The sequence below is a fragment of the Scyliorhinus canicula genome, chromosome 6 (assembly GCF_902713615.1).
Source record: "Scyliorhinus canicula chromosome 6, sScyCan1.1, whole genome shotgun sequence".
NCBI lineage: Eukaryota > Metazoa > Chordata > Chondrichthyes > Carcharhiniformes > Scyliorhinidae > Scyliorhinus > Scyliorhinus canicula.
Window position 1 is genome coordinate 108,822,891 of NC_052151.1, and position 18,062 is coordinate 108,840,952.

The 18,062-nt window shown below is 46.2% G+C and overlaps 1 protein-coding gene across 1 annotated transcript in view; it reads right to left on the bottom strand.

Moving 5' to 3' along the window:
- Positions 1-1,034, bottom strand: part of LOC119967933 (flocculation protein FLO11-like) — a gene marked incomplete at its 3' end in the record, with an annotated part of 87,458 nt that extends 86,424 nt beyond the window's left edge. The window contains exon 1 of the mRNA XM_038801031.1: positions 858-1,034. Within this exon, the coding sequence (XP_038656959.1) occupies positions 858-1,034 (177 nt within the window). The remainder of the gene's footprint in view (positions 1-857) is intronic.
- Positions 1,035-18,062: the final 17,028 nt, after the last annotated feature.

Sequence of the window (18,062 nt, forward strand, 5' to 3'; positions counted from 1 at the left end):
ACTGTATGTGTGGAGTCTGCATATTCTCCCTGTATCTGTGTGGATTTCCTCTGGGTGCTACGGTTTCCTCCCACAGTCCAAAGATGTGTGGGTTAGGTGGATTGGCCATGCTAAATTGCCCTTACTGTCCAAAAGGTTAATTGGAGTTACTGGTGATGGGGTGGAGTAGGTGTGTGCTTGAGTGGGCTTCTCTTTCCAAGGGCCGGTGCAGACTCGATGGAGTTCTATGATATCATAGAATTTACAGCGCAGAAGGAGGCCATTCAGCCCATCGAGTCTGCACTGGCCCTTGGAAAGAGAAGCCCACTCAAGCGCACACCTATTCCACCCCATCCCCTTAATCACCAACCCCAATTAACCTTTTTGCACACTAAGGGCAATTTAGCATTGGCAATCCACCAAACCGGCACATCTTTGGACTGTGGGTGAAAACCGGAGCACCTGGAGGAAACCCACGCAGATATGGGAATGCTCTGCTTATTCTTGGATTCCTGGTTGAATTTTATAAGGAATTTAAGGGTAGGTTGGAGCTGTTGATGGTGGGTGTGATGATAGGCCTGTAAGTAATATTATAATGGATAGTGGTGCAACCTCCAACCAGCAGGTGGTGGTACAGGCACACTATGCGGTCTTGAGGCAGTGGTCATGTGACAAGGCACTCAGACATAAGTTGGGGCCCATCCCATCCGGTGATCGGCAGATGGTTGTAAGACGTACAAATGAACTCCATGGTAACTTGCTCTGTAACAGATTATTATCTTACCACATGTGATTTAATAAAGATCCTGGTTTGGACAAGTCACAAGTCATTTGGTAGATTCCTTGCTCGACATCGAACACCAGACACAACATGGTACCAGATTTGATGATGACGACAGCAGTGAAAAGTTAAAATTCGATAGGAAAACCAATCTGGTGAACTGCAGGCTGTGGCAACTCAATGCACTAGAAGATGCTGAAGTGCGAGGTGGAAGGACAAAAACACCCCCATCAGCTTCAGATATCCGGAATGTAGACGAAAACTGGCCGCTCATCACGCAGTAGTTCTAGCTCTATGTTTTGGCTCTAGGCATGCAGGCACATCCTGATGAAAGGCGAATAGTGTTGCTTCTAACGGTGACAAGTCCACAGGTAATTGAACTGTGTAATACCTTTGCATTCGACAATGAGGAGGATAGCAAGAAATACAATGAAGTCATGAGGTACTTTGATTGGCATTGCTCCCGCAAAAAGAATGAGATATTTAAGAGATATATGCGTACCCAAAAACCTGGTGAATCGTTCAACAGTTTTGTCACTGGCCTGAGGCTGAATGTCCAGTCATGCAACTTCAGTAGCCTGAAATCTTCTCTCATCCGCAACCAAATTGTCTTTGGTGTAGCTAATGATAAGCTCCGGGAGAGATTGTTGTGGAAGGAAGATTTGGTACTGGAACATTCAGTAAAGCTTTGCCAGGCGAGCGAGGAAGTTGCACAGCAAATCAGCACACTCTACTCAAAATATTTCGCTGCCAACTCAGGGGAAGACGCCAGCGCCATTAGTGTTGTGACCCACATCATGAAGAAACGTGGCCTCAGTGCGAGTGGCCATTTTAAGCGGCCGAAAGGAGCCACCATCTTGTGTCAAAAATGTGGCACTCAACATGGCCCAAAGCAATGTCCGGCCTTTGGAAATGAATGTTCCAGGTGCGGCCGTATTGGGCTTTTTGCAAAACAGTGTTCTGCGCATCCTGCAATGGGCAATATAAGATCAGTAAATATGGTTGATGAGATAAATACCGAAAAACAATTTTTCATCAATCTCATTGCAACCAAGGACCAGAAGAGTTCGAACAGAAAAGATGAAAACACAATCTCAAAAAGAACAAAACTAGTATAACTCTCCGAAAACCATTAAAACCAGGTGGAAATCGATTTCAGTTCCTGAACACTCATTAGTAAGATGCGACTTTGACATTAAAATGAGGGCCAACCTCGTCAATCTGCCTGCCTTGCACAAGTTGAATGCGCAGCTGAACATCACTGATCAGCCAGGGCTGCCGGTGTACTGCGAAACAAAAGCACCGAAGACCTTTATTGCATGTGAACTTGAGCTCTCCGTGGATGACATGAGGTACACGTTACTGTTTCATATTGTAATGATACTGCGGAGATGCTGGCGTTGGACTGGGGTGAGCACAGTAAGAAGTCTTACAACACCAGGTTTAAAACACAAGCATTCGGAGCACTGCTTTCATATTGTAGGCATGGACATTGAGTCTATCATAGGAGCAGATTCATGTGAATCCCTGAACTGTGTGTCCAAGAAGTTGGCTGGCCAGCTTCATACTACAATCCCTACAAGATATCAGATTGTGCACATTTGATGTGGATTCGGAAGAAATCCAGGCAGACGACGGCCAATCAGACAAAAAGACGGAACAGCCAGCGGGCATTATGCAATTCTGGTTAACAGTCTTCGAGAACGTAGATGTGCTCAGTGGCATGATACAGGAGCATAACGAGCCCATATTAAAGCATCTGCAAGATGTGAATGCTAAATGTCAGAGCATGAGAAGCCGTGGAGCTTCACTCTGGAGTTTAAGATCGAACCCAATGAGTATTTCACAAATGAGGTGATCACGAAAGTATATCAGATGGATTTGTGGCCGCTTGAATCATTCTTCGATGAACCAGAAATTATGGGGTGCACAGGCTGCAAGATCGACTGGAGGGAGGGCAATAACGTCACATTGAAAACAATTCAAACTAAACCGAAGGACAAAGGCCGAAGCCCTCGCAAAATGGTTATGAAAACTGTACCAAATGCATCGTTCTTTAATTTCTTTAGTCCTCCAGAAGTTCCACAGCATGGAATATTAAGCAAAAGTTTACCAGCTAAACTCAAGGCTGACTTTGAACTTGGCGGCCTCTTGCATGAACGCATAATTCCATCTGCAATGTTGTATTTTACGGGAGAAATCATTGCAGACGATGCTGAATCCGATGATAACAACTACGAATATATGTTTGAAGACTTCGAAGAACATGCACAAAGTAATGGCGTGGCAGGTGAGGCAGATGAAGACCAGTATGAACTGCTCGTAAATCTTATCACAGGAGCAAGGACGGATTAAATAAGAAGGCCCAAGATGTGCTGTCCGGTGGTTTGGGAGGAATGACGAGGCGGTCACGGGGGACGTCCAGATCACGCTAGACACTGAGAATAGCAGGAGCTTGGAGATGGTGCATTCAAAAATAAAAACTGAGATTGAAGCTGCTGATACCATAGAGGACTAGCCACTCACCAAGCTAGAAACAGATGACATTGTCCCAATCTTAGAAAGGCTTGCTCCAGAGGTACTTGGTGACTTGTTCCAGCCCTCTGAAATGATTCATGTATTCAACTCCCAGATCATTGAGGACACTGAGGATGAATGGGGAGACATCAATGATGAATACAATGATAGCAACTCTGATATTGAAGAGGTTGACAAATCCCAGAGTGGAACAGTGAAGGAGCTGATGACAATTTTGCCGTGCAGCTCAACAGATCACTCTTATTTCTCGAACTAGACGATAATGACCCAACACAATCATCTCGACCAGAAAGTGTCAGCATCATAATTTCTGATGAAGAAGAGCCATTGAGCGATGCACCAGTGAGCCAAGAAGGGGTGCCATCTGTTGCCGTAGATCTAACCTCCATCCAGGCATCAGAGAGCAGGGACAAACAGCATTGCGGGAAGAAGAGGAAAAGAAAGGAACTGATGATGCACGTGTGGCAATCGCGGATGCATGCCTTCCAAAGGCACAGAGTAAAGAGGAGGTGAAGCAAGAGGCCCACCCGCAAACCAGTCTTCGAAAAGGCTGCAACAGCCCAAGTGATGACAGGGGTGATCCCGTGAGGGAGGCACAATGACCTGTGTGAAAGAGATGGACACTGGCCAGGCATATCATGTTTATGAACATCCTAGTTAAACGTATTCATATTGTTAGACATATCACAAATGTATAAAGTTAAAATAGTAATGATAGTTGTTAACAAACATTAATGGTTTCTGAGCAAGGGGGATGTGGTGATATGTCTGTAAGCAATACTGTAAATGGCTGGTGGTGCGACCTCCAACTAGCGGGTGGCGGTACAGACATACTATGCGGTCGCCAGACAGTGGGCAAGACACTCAGATATAAATGGGGGCACATCCGGTGATCGGCAGATCGTTATAAGACTTACAAGAGGTCAGCCGTGCCTAGGGGTAGTTCCAGAGGAGTACAAAGAAACTCCATGGAAACTTGCTCTGTAATAGATCATTATCTTACCATGTGTGACTTAATAAAGATTGTGGTTTGGACAAGTCACAAGTGGTTTGGTAGTTTCCTTGCTAGACATCAAACACTGAACACAATAATGGGAATGTTTAAGGATGCGATGGAAGGCATGTCTGGCTGCAAAGAATGGAACAAGCTTCCACCTTGTTGCTGTTAAAGAAGGACAAGGAACCGATAGAGTGTGGGGCTGATTTAGCTCACCAGGCTAAATCGCTGGCTTTTAAAGCAGACCAAGCAGGCCAGCAGCACGGTTCGATTCCCGTATCAGCCTCCCCGGACAGGCGCCGGAATGTGGCGACTAGGGGCTTTTCACAGTAACTTCATTGAAGCCTACTCGTGACAATAAGCGATTAAAATAAAAAATAAAAAAGTATAGGCCCACACCTCTGCTGAATGTGGATGCGAAGATACTGGCAAAGGTGTTGGCATTAAGGTTGAAAGGATGTCTCCTGAAAGTGATTAGGGAGGACTAGACGGGGTTTGTGAAGGGAAAACAGTTATTCTCGAATATGAGGAGTTGTTGCATCTTTACTCTTTCTTGGTAGAAGGAAGGGAGACGGAGGTGGTGGTGGCGCTGCATGCGGAGAAGGCATTTGATCTGATGGAGTGGAGTTATGTGCTGGCAGTAGTGGAGATATTTTCAATTGGGATGAAGTTTATGGCATGGGTGCAGCTCCTGTGTCAGGTACTAATGAATTAGGCTATTTTGCACTCCACCGGGGTACCTGGCATGTTCCCCCCACTATTTGCATTGGTTACAGAGCCATTGGCCATTGCGTTGAGGAACTCGGGGTTGTGGAAGGGGATAGTGAGGAGGGGTGGATATGGAATGTAGGCTATTCCTATATGCCGATGATCTGCTGTTGTATATTTCGTAACTGAACATGTCTGTAGTGATATGCATCCCTATATATACACAAGGGGTTAATGTAAATACACTACAACTAAGTAACCACTACAGGGAGCGCAAGAGATGTCATGACATGCAGACACACAACCAATGGGTCATTAGAACAGGACACAACCAATGTGTAATCAAGACACCCAGAGGTGGCATTACCACAAGGGGGCACTACACGACCCATATAAAAAGGACAAGGCACACAGGCTCTGTCTCTTCAGCGGCAGAAACCAAGAGAGCAGGAGAGGGTTGATTATCAGCAACATCAAACCCTAGCCCATGGTCGAGAGCAAGCTTGTATAGTTAGCAGAATAGACTGAGTTACTAGAGGCAGATTAGTAGAGTGTCAAACTCATTTAAGAGCATTGTTAATCGTTCAATAAATAAGACCATAAGACCATAAGACATAGGAGTGGAAGTAAGGCCATTCGGCCCATCGAGTCCACTCCGCCATTCAATCATGGCTGATGGGCATTTCAACTCCACCTACCAGCATTCTCCCCGTAGCCCTTAATTCCTCGCGACATCAAGAATTTATCTATCTCTGCCTTGAAGCCATGTAGCGTCCCGGCCTCCACTGCACTCCGCGGCAATGAATTCCACAGGCCCACCACTCTCTGGCTGAAGAAATGTCTCCGCATTTCTGTTCTGAATTTACCCCCTCTAATTCTAAGGCTGTGCCCACGGGTCCTTGTCTCCTCGCCTAACGGAAACAGTTTCTTTGCGTCCACCCTTTCTAAGCCATGTATTATCTTGTAAGTTTCTATTAGATCTCCCCTTAACCTTCTAAACTCCAATGAATACAATCCCAGGATCCTCAGCCGTTCATCATATGTTAGACCTGCCATTCCAGGGATCATCTCAGATGAAACTTATCTCAGAGTCTGGAGCATCTTTCAGCAGAGCCTACATCAAGTGGCAGCTTATGTTACTGGCAATAACATAACACAACATGGTGCAGGAGTGACTGCTCATTCTCCCTAGTTCAAATCAGCAAGGTTAGAGAAAACCAGCTACCGAATCCAGGCACGATGAACAAGATTCAGGCTCCTCATCAACTCAGGACCACCGGTAATTTTAGTGCTAACTGGTGTTCGTTCAAACAAAAATTCCAACTATATATGGAAGCATCCGATCTGAATGCCGTGACCGATGCTCGGAAGATAGCTCTTCTACTCACCATTGCGAGTGAACATGCGATAGAGATCTTCAACTCGTTTCAATACTCAGAAGGACAGGACATAACAAAATACCAGACCATCCTGGACAAATTCGACAGACACTGCGAGGTGGACACAAACTAAATCGGTACAAATGGCGCGAATATTCACCACGAGGCAGAGGTAGGGTTGAAACAGAAGAAGACGGCAGTTTTGAATGGCAGCCATCTTGCACATGTGCAGTCTGACCAGCCACACATGCGCACTTCCCGAAAAGACACAAACCGGCAAACCGGTGTTTTGCGCAGGTGCGAGAAGCCACGCATGCGCAGTTTTGCAAAAAGAGCGCACAGTCAAGGAACCTTGGCGTGCAGATGCGCAATTGAGTCCTATGCATGACGTCACGAGTGGCATGATGTCAGAGAGCCTGGACCACGCCCGCTTAAAGGGGAAATGTCCGAAAATTAAAAAGAAGAGTTTTAAAGCCACAAAACACAATTCTTTCACCTCGAAAGACAGAATAATCTTCTACCAGACATTGAAAATAACCTCCGCAGCACCCTGGAAGAAGCAATTTGCACCACCCAAAGTGAAGAGCACAATGACAAATCCGAAACCAAAGAAGATGATTTGTTCCCTGGGAATTGGGAGAGAAGTATGGGTTGGCACGGATGGAAGGGTTTATGTATATGCAGGTGCGGAAATTTTTCCCGACCATCCTTATAGCGCCGGCCTCCTCGTTGCTTGAGGCGCTGTTGTCAGCATGGTTGGGGGGGGGGGGGGGGGTATGGGGGTGGTGTAGAGGGGGGGTCGTCTCGGCAATCTACGGGAGGATCCTGGAGGAGGATAGGGTGTCCTTGGAAGGGATTAAGGCAAAGTCAGAGGAAGAGCTTGAGGTGGCATTAGAAGAGGGACTTTGGTATGGGGTTCTGTGGAGTCTGAATGCCTCGACTTCGCAAGGTTGGGGCTGATGCAGCTGTAGGGAGTGTACAGAGCGCACCTCACAAAATCAAGGATGAGCCGGCTGTTCGACGGGTGGAGGATGTGGGAGGGGCGCTACGAAACATGTTCATATGTTTTGGTCATGCCCGAAGCTAGAAAGGTTTTGGAGGATGGCGTTCATTATAATTTCGAGGGGGTCTTCCATGTGGATGTGGGAGCCCGGTCCCCTAGAAGCCACATTTGGAGAGTCGGACCGGCCAGAACTGCAGGTGGTTGCACGGACAGATGTCTTCACCTTTGTCTCGTTGGGGTGGAGGTCAGCTTCTCCACCCTGTGCCTCGGCGTAGCGGGGGACCTGTTGGAGATTTTGACCTTGGAAAAGGTGAAGTTTAAGCTGAGGGGGGTGACAGAGGGGTTCTAAAATTGTTAGCGTTTATTCATCATGCACTTTTGGGAGTTGGTTACCTTTGACTGCTGAGGGAAGGTTTTTTTTTGTTCATTTGGGGTTGTTTTTGTATTGTTAAAATGTTGAACATTTGTTCAATAAAAATAATTTTAAAAACATTTTCTGTCTGCTGCGCACCAGACAGTGTCCCAGGAGCCTCTTCACTAAAGTTCCCAACCGACATGAGTGCCTCTGGGATGATAGAGGCTGTTGGAGATAGCTGTGACGGGAAGTCAGTGTCATCCTCCAACCTGAGCTCTAAGGTGTCCTGAGTCTTGGGTTGAGCCTTGCTGTCTGAGCTGCTCTCATCGTCAGTGCTTGGCTCATACGGGGGCTCTGGCTGTGGCACTTGCTGGGGGCAGGGGACTCGCCGCATCTCCAGCAGGTCCTGCAAGACACAAGTCAAGACGCATGATTAGACCGTGGGCCCGGGGCTGAGGGGGGAGGGTGGTGTGGGTGAGGGTGGGGAGAGGGTTGAGGTGAGGGTGAGGTTGGTTTGGGGGTGGCGTTGACACATGTGTCACGGGGAACCGCAACTCAGCAGGATCTCACTTTCTCGCCCGCTGCCGAACTCCACCCCAGCGACCTCCCTTTCCTCCAGGCTGCCGAGGTTCTTCCAGATTTTTCCTGCTCCCGGCGTTTATGGGCGGCCTTCACCTGGGTGGGGGGGGGGGGGGGCAAACTGAAAATGACAGTGTCAGACAGTCCGACGCATACAGCCTGGGGGGTGGGTAGCGGGTGACCTCAATGGCCAGGGTACCGGCCAATGCAGCCCGCTATGAGTACCGACATGTGATGCAGTGCAGGGATCCGGCTGTCCTCTGGGTTATGTTTGTTGTACGTTTTGCTATGGGTGTAAAACGCGTTTATTGGGGTGTATTAACTTGCCTCTGTTAAAGGCCGTGTGCTTAACACCACTAGGCTCTGTCTATGTATTTTTCAGCTCAGGAGTCGCCAGTTGCCGTATAGACAACTCACATATATTCCAAGGTCAGGTTCAAAGTAATAAAACGATACACCGATTAGTAAGTTCCAAACGATCAATATTTATTATACAATTATAATAAATACGCATGCACACACTAAGGGACTAAGCTATGACTAAACTAAGCAAACAGAATACTTAACTACACAGGAACAGGCAAGGTCAGGGAGCGAGGCCTTCGTCCCGGTCTTGGTCTGCAACCTTCAGAAAGCGTGCTGGTCACTGGGGGTCTAGCGGGCTTGGTTCGCGTAGCGAGCGTCGTATTGGCACTTACGGTTCGGCGGCTGGTGCTCAACGGCTGGAGTCAGGATACACGTTGGAGGTCTTGGTCAAAGCCGGAGCACGAAACAACAGACAGGACCATGTGTGGGGGTCTATATTTATAGGGGTCCCCAATGTCCTTCCCTCTTCCTGGGCGGGCTTTACCTTTAGGTATCGATTGGATCGCTTCCAATCGATATCTTTTGAATTCCTCCAATGTGAGGGTCTTTCTCGATGGTGGGGGCGGTTTCTATAGTGGATACTTCTGGTGCCGCTCTGTCTGGACATCCACTTAAAGTATCTTATTCAAACCCAAATGTTGCCATTGTGTGTTCCTAGATCTGGACTGCCTCATTAGTATGTAGAACGTTCTGCCATTATCACCTTTGGTTGGAGATCTTCCACCTGGCCAGAAACTGGTTTTGCTGCTTGAAAAATGCTAATGAGTGTTTGCAGGCTGTTTGCCTTGGCTAAACTGTTTTTCCCTACAGTCTTAGCGATTCTCCATTTTGTTTGGTTCAGTGTCCATTTTAGGTGGCTACAGTGGCTACATGTTGAGGGGGGCGGGGGGGGGGGGCAGTAGGGTTATGGGTTTGTGGGACTTGTACCCAGGCACGATGAATGGCGGCTGGCAGCTTCCTTCCCGGGCTGGGGGACATGGTCAACTCCTCCACCGAGTCCAGGAGGGTCTCCAGCTCCACGTCTATGAAACGGGGTGACACTCTCCTCGCTGCCATCTTGTTGTCTAGGGTGGTGTGTGTAGGGAGTGAATTGTATTTATGCGACTGCAGCTTGTCAGCCTCCTTAGTGTCAATCACGGAACTGGTGAATCCCGCACCGATTCTCATTGGAATCGATTGTATTCCATGTGGCGCCAGTGGTAGCCCCAATAGGTCCAGGTGATGCAACAGTTTTGCTGTCATGGAACTCCAGGAATCCTAAGCCAGTGTCAACCCTTAGTGTAATAAATTGCAGATCCAGCCCAATATATGTACAACTTAAATAATTGTTAATGATTGTAGTGACATCATGGTTTTGTTGTAATTCACCGACTGACCACTAGGAGTATCATTAGTATATAAGTGAATGTTAGAGTCAGGTGACCTCAGACTGACTAGGGAGCTGGGAGAGAAATAGGTGGTTTGTGCATGTTCATACTGTTATTCATCTCTTGTGTTGTATATATTTGCCCAACGCTTAATGTTAATAAATTGTTTATAGCTTTAGGTACAAGTGTTCTTGTAATATAAATAAGGCCATCTGACAAGAACATTACAATGATAAATCCCCCACAGGAAAAAGTTGTCAATTCCCTCTCCCACTTACAAAATGGCAAAGTCAGGTGGTAGGGCAGCACGGTGGCCTAGTGGTTAGCACAACCGCCTCACGGCGCTGAGGTCCCAGGTTCGATCCCGGCTCTGGGTCACTGTCCGTGTGGAATTTGCCAATTCTCCCCGTGTCTGCGTGGGTTTCGCCCCCACAACCCAAAAATGTGCAGGGTAGGTGGATTGGCCACGCTAAATTGCCCCTTAATAGAAAAAATAATTGGGTAATCTAAATTTATTTAAAAAAAAGAAAAAAAAAGTCAGGTGGTAAAAAACAAATATATAGTTTTTTAATTTCTCAGCTAATTTAGTGATTCATGTATGAGTCTGATAAAGTTTCCCATGGCAGGTTGATGGAAAAAGTGAAGTTGTATGGGGTTCAGGGTGTACTAGCTAGATGGATAAATAACTGGCTGGGCAACAGGAGACAGAGAGTAGTGGTGGAAGGGAGTGTCTCAAAATGGAGAAAGGTGACTAGTGGTGTTCCACAGGGATCCGTGCTCAGCCCACTGTTGTTTGCGATATACATAAATGATCTGGACGAAGGTATAGGTGGTCTGATTAGCAAGTTTGCAGATGATACTAAGATTGGTGGAGTTGCAGATAGCGAGGAAGACTGTCAGAGAATACAACAAAATATAGATAGATTGGAGAGTTGGGCAGAGAAATGGCAAATGGAGTTCAATCCAGGCAAATGCAAGGTGATGCATTTTGGAAGATCTAATTCAAGAGCAGACTATATGGTCAATGGAAGAGTCCTGGGGAAAATTGATGTGCAGAGAGATCTGGGAGTTCAGGTCCATTGTACCCTGAAGGTGGCAACGCAGGTTGATAGAGTGGTCAAGAAGGCATACAGCATGTTTGCCTTCATCGAACGGGGTATTGAGTACAAGAGTTGGCAGGTCATGTTACAGTTGTATAGGACTTTGGTTCGGCCACATTTGGAATACTGCGTGCAGTTCTGGTCGCCACATTACCAGAAGGATGTGGATGCTTTAGAGAGGGTGCAGAGGAGGTTCACCAGGATGTTGCCTGGTATGGAGGGTGCTAGCTATGAAGAAAGGTTGAGTAGATTAGGATTGTTTTCATTGGAAAGACGGAGGTTGAGGGGGGACCTGATTGAGGTATACAAAATTATGAGAGGTATGGACAGGGTGGATAGCAACAAGCTTTTTCCAAGAGTGGGGGTGTCAGTTACAAGGGGTCACGATTTCAAGGTGAGGGGGGAAAGTTTAAAGGGAGATATGCGTGGAAAGTTTTTTACGCAGAGGGTGGTGGGTGCCTGGAACGCTTTGCCAGCGGAGGTGGTAGAGGCGGGCACGATAGCATCATTTAAGATGCATCTAGACAGATATATGAACGGGCAGGGAACAGAGAGATGTAGACCTTGGAAAATAGGAGACAGGTTTAGATAAAGGATTTGGATCAGCGCAGGCTGGGAGGGCCGAAGGGCCTGTTCCTGTGCTGTAATTTTCTTTGTTCTTTGTTCTTCAGACATACATTTCTAAGGTTTCAGTGAATGTACATATAATGTTTTTAGATTAGATATATTGCAGAGAAAGAATTCCGTACTTTGATGTGCAAATTCATGAATTACAAACTTCAATTGGTTAAGGATACGTGAGAAACGCTGGCAAGGCCAGCATTTATTGCCCATTGCTGATCAACCTCGAGAAAGCAGCCTACCAACAACTTTACATATTTATGCAGATGGGCTGTGAAATATGCCATTCTTTTGATGTGAGTCGGTACAAAGGGCAGCACGGTAGCATGGTGGTTAGCATAAATGCTTCACAGCTCCAGGGTCCCAGGTTCGATTCCCGGCTGGGTCACTGTCTGTGCGGAGTCTGCACGTCCTCCCCCTGTGTGCGTGGGTTTCCTCCGGGTGCTCCGGTTTCCTCCCACAGTCCAAAGATGTGCAGGTTAGGTGGATTGGCCATGCTAAATTGCCCGTAGTGTCCTAAAAAGTAAGGTTAAGGGGGGGGGGGGGTTGTTGGGTTACGGGTATAGGGTGGATACGTGGGTTTGAGTAGGGTGATCATTGCTCGGCACAACATCGAGGGCCGAAGGGCCTGTTCTGTGCTGTACTGTTCTATGTTCTATGAAACTGCCCATAGATACGTGCATGGGACATGTACACAGGAAAAACCCCAGAAAAGGAAAGCACTCCAATCCCCGACCGAACAGGCAGAACATACCCCCATGAACCCTGTAACCACACACTGCAGGCTCGCAGCAGAAGGAGACGCAGATTTCCTTTATAAAACTCAGTTAACCGTAACCGTGTGGAAAAAATACACCGTTCCTTCCCACATCAGACCCCCACCAGTTTTTCGCTAGAGTTAAACAGCAGGCCACCATGTACGGCCTCGACGAGAAGGAGCAGGTAAAGCTCATGGTTTTAATCCTCGACCCTTCAGTCGTGGCAGCCCTTCCCAATGTAGGAGGAGGCACCCTCAAAGAAATGCGCACAGCGATCCTTGATGCGATCGGCTATAACAGAGGAGACCTGGTAGAAGGCTTAAACATGTGTATGCAAAAGAAAACAGAGCACCCCACAGCATTTACTGGACGCTTGTGGATACACTTCACAGCAGTTTTTGGAGAGTTAGCCCGCGCCCATTTGTCCGCAGATAATATGGCCAAATGGACTCGAATCCTGGTCTCTCATGCGACAGAAGCAGGACAGAGAGCTTGCACAAATTATGACCCCTCAGACGAGGCCCACAATGAAAAATGGGTTTTGAAAAGGTTGTCCCGCGCTTGGGAGCACTCAGTCCAAGGCAAAACCGCATTTCTAAAATCTGAGGAAGAACAGGCAGACATGAATCCAGTTAAAGTGCACCAGAACCCCGCATGGGTAAATGAGAGCAGGAACAGCTCACCCCAGCCCAAATCCCAGAAATGCTACAATTGTGGACAGCTAGGACATTTCGCATGAGAGTGCAACGTGCCACAAAAGCAGCAGAGAGTCCAACAGACAGGTACCTTAAATAGGAATAGGGCAAAGCCGATCCATAGCATTAGCGCCCGTTCAGACAATGGAGACATGAATGGCACCGACTGACGGTGTTCGGGCTCCCCAACTTGGGTCTGCGACACCCTTTGGGACAAAGGTAGTAGCAGGCAAAGTCCGGGGACAGCCCGTAGAATTTCTTTGGGACACTGGAGGGTCCCGCACAACACTCAATTGCTCCACGATTTTTCAACGAGACACGTGGCCCACAACAGACACCATCACACTCAACGGCTTTACAGGTCATTTGCAACAGGGACACATCACAGCCCCTGTAGCGATACAAATAGGTAACATTACAACTAAGCACCCCGTAGTTTTGGTTGCTCTGCCCCAGACAGCTGAACATATCCTAGGGTTCAATTTTATGATCTCCCACAACCTTTTGTTTGATCCAGTAAACAAGTGTGTTTGAAAAATGGCAAAGGCAGCACGAGCCCCCGCCACGCTCACAGTTGGAGAGTATAACAGGATTAGCTCCGTAGGAGACTTCTGGTTCGACCCTTGAGCCATTAGTCCAGACAAACAGGTTAGGGCAAACATTGGGTTACGGGAATAGGGTGGAAGTGAGGGCATAAGTGGGTCACTACAGATTCGATGGGCTGATTGGCCTCCTTCTGCACTGTATGTTCTATGTTCTATGAAAGAGCACTCCACACAAGCCCATTCCCCAACGTATCCCAATAACCCCTTAACCTTATCTACACATCATTTTTGGACACCCTCACACAGTCACCCAAGGTCGGAATTGAACCCGGGTCCCTGGTTCTGTGCGGCAGCAAAGCTATCCCCTGTGCTGCCATGACAAGGCAGCACGGTAGCATGATGGTTAGCATAAATGCTTCACAGCTCCAGGGTCCCAGGTTCGATTCCCGGCTGGGTCACTGCCTGTGTGGAGTCTGCATGTCCTCCCCGTGTGTCCGTGGGTTTCCTCCGGGTGCTCCGGTTTCCTCCCACAGTCCAAAGATGTGCAGGTTAGGTGGATTGGCCATGATAAATTGCCCTTAGTGTCCAAAAAAATAAGGTTAAGGGGGAGTTGTTGGGTTACGGGTATAGGGTAGATACATGGGTTTGAGTAGGGTGATCATTGCTCGGCACAACATCGAGGGCTGAAGGGCCTGTTCTGTGCTGTACTGTTCAAAAGACAAGAGGTGTGACATTGAAGCACAGGGACCGGTTCCTCTCTCAAAAGCAATGGTTTATATGAGAAAGAATTAAACCTGAATGTTGGCATTGGTCTTCATGAATTAATTCTGTCCAATTAAAGTAAATTTAAGTCTTGAATACCTATAGACTCCCTAAATCTTCCATCAATTATTCCTTTTAAACTGGAAAGTAGCGCTTTCTTATTATTCATTATTCTAAAAGCTGTGAGCAGGAAGGTTTCATTTCAAACTTGGTAAATCAGAAATCCTCAAAGCCATTGCAAGGATAATGAATTGCAGAATCATAGAGATTGCAGCACAAAAGGATGTCATTGTTTCAACAAATTCTAATTTATGTTTAAACTACACCTCAATAGCCACCTGCAGTAAACTATTCCATGTGTTAACAACTCTCTTCTAAATTCTATCTGCATTCAGTGATAATCCTGAACGTATGCCCATTTTACCAATCCATTCACCAGAGGAAACAATTTTTATCTTCTACAAACTTTTTTTAATTTTGAAAACTTTGATTGGATTCTCCCCTAATCTCTATTCCAGTGTGAGGTAACAGAGCAGGTGGATACAGTAGTTAAGAAGGCATATGGTATGAGTGCCTTTGTTAGCCAATGCATTGTGTTTAAGAGCAGGAAGGTTATGCTGGAACTGTATAAGCCCTTGGTCAGGCAACAGTGTATTGTGTGCAGTTCTGGAAACCACATTATCGGAGGGATGTGATAGCACTTGAAAGGGTGCAGAGGAGATTTATCAGGATGTTGCCTGGGCTGGGGTATGTTAGTTCTGAAGAGAGATTAGATAGACTGGGGTTCTTTACCTTAGAGCCGAGGAGCCTGAGCAGGAACATGATTGAGATGTATAAAATCATGTGGGGCATAGATAGACAGGAAGAAGTGTTTCCCCTTGTTGGAGGGATCAGTGACAAAGGGGCATAGATTTATGGTAAGGGGCAGGAGGCTTAGAAGGTGTGTGAGTAAAAACATTTTTACCCAGAGAGTGGTGGGAATCTGAAACTCCGTGCCTGAAAGGGCGGTGGAGGCAAAGACCATCATATGTTAACGTAGCATTTAGATGTGCATGTGAAATACCCAGGCATACAAAGTTATGGGCAATGTGCTGGACAATGGATTAGAATGGTTTGGTGGTTGTTTTGTTACTGGGGCAGATGCAATGGGCTGAGGGGACTTTTTGGTGCTGCAGACTTCTGTCACTTTATTCCAGTGAATCTTTTCTCAGCTTGGATTAACTTTCTATAATTAATGCACAGAAATGTAGGAAGGATTCTCTGCTGTCCTCCGCCGGTAGCAGAGTTCCTAATGCAGCAGAGAATCATGCGTCAGATAAAAAACATGATCAGCACCCGCTGCAAATCCCATTCCAATGCTCCAGTCGCTCACCGGCAACGACAGTGAGCTACATGCCGTACATGGCGGAAGGATGCAAATGGGTCATTTGAACCAATTTATGTCGATTAATGGGCTAGACACCCAATTCTCCACACCCTCATGATGCTCTGGCCCTCTCTGCTGGAATTCACATGAACCAGGATTGGTGATGGTATCTTCCAGCATGGCCCAGATGTAGTGAACCTTGCGGTGGGCCAAGGGGGTAAGTTTATAATGCAGCTCTCCACAAATTCTAAGGGAGGGTGCCCCCACAATGCAAATCCTGCCAACCCCACTCCCCCAACCCGACGCATGAAACCCCCATATAGTTGACCCTGCCATATCGTGACCCTTCCTATCAGAGACCATCCTGTATCAGTGACACTCCGCCATCAGTCATTCCTGCCTGGAAGTGAAAGAACTGTCCCAGCAGAACCAGTGAAAAATCACTGCTTTTTCACTTACCGGTCTCTTACACCTGCTGCCTCAGACAGAGGTGAAGAAAGCAGCAGTTGTCACTTCATAGAAAGCCAAATTCAATGTCAATATTTTACTCTTATTTGCAAGCATATTTTTTCATGTCTTCAACATAATCAATACATTTGAATTTCCCTCTCTTCTGTTTTCTGAACCACCCTCAGTGTCATTGCAACAGACTGGAGACTCGCCAGTCCCTACTTCTTCAGGGTATAATGATGGATACATTATTACTTTATTGTAATTTAAAACATCACCACCAGAATAGAATAGTTATATAAATAAACAGTGCACAACAATATTGACAAATTGATATGTTTCATAACCGTGTTACACAAATCACACAGAAAAAAACCATGAACATTACAATGAAGTAGTCATTATTTATTGCACTCAATGCAGTTTTTGTTCATTAATTTATGTAATTCCTTTAATCAACAAATTATGTTCACATAGGTCACAACAGGTTGTATCTTGCAAAAATAAATTTTATAAAATTATACAGAGCAAAATTTAATATTTTGTTAAAATTAAGGCATGTATAGGAACAAAGCACATTTACAATGCTGATTATACACAAAAGCTTACATTCCACTCATGGTAATATATTCCCAGTGTTAAAACCAAAATTACTTCGCAAAGATCCATTATTTTCCGAAAGTTTAAAATGCCATTTGACAGAAAAATATACAAGTAACAAAGACTTTAGTAATATTCCGAAAGATGAGTTTTACAGAAATATTTATAATTTCTTACACTCTAAATTGTAATTGTAGCATTTAACATTATCACAATGTAGTTCATTAACGGTAAATGTACAGCTTTCTTTCCCTATTCCCCCAATTCCCAGCCAAACTCCCAAGTTTATTCCCCCAATTCATGCTTTGGCTCTGTTCAAAGTCTCACAAATTTGTGGGCTTGAAATGTTCACAACAATGCCAGATTAGATTAGGATGCTGAAATTTTGTTTGACCTTCTGTTGAAAGTATGGAGAATTTTGCTAAAACTTTCCTCAAGAAACTAATGTGCCTTCCTTCAATAACTGAGGTCAGCACGGAGCAGAGTTCATCTCAGTTGAATTGCTGTGAGGTAAAACTTTGGCATTTGTGAGTGGGGAAGCGGAAAAATTGCCGCTGTTCCCACCTTTTTATCACCATTTACTGACTCCTGCTGCAAAGGAAGCTTTTTAAGATGTAGAGGGTATCCCAGAATTCCCTATCTCACCACCCACTGTCTTTTTCCATTCCAACGCACTCCACATCTGCTCCCTATGATTGCATAGTTCACTGTCACATACTGTCTACGGTCACTCAAAAAAATGGCCATACAGGACAGTCCTTCTGTCCCTGGACACAACCATCAACACATTTCATGGGCAAAGAGAGAAAATAGGCAGTGATGGGAAAGAGATAAAGGTGGACACAGCTGATACTGACACGATGCACACAGTCATGATGGTGGACAGGGTATCGGGTTAGAAATGTAAGTTGAGGTCAAACAGAGCACTAATGATGGGCACAATCTGGCTCAGACTGACTGTCAACAAGGGGACAAAATATGACACTGGAGTGCAGACTTTGGTCGAGTGGAACAGCAAGGACTTGCTGATATTTATCCCCATCTTGATATTGAAAAAGGAGTTGCACAACAAGACCAACCTGGGACTGCTGCTCTGGTACCACAGAATGTGGG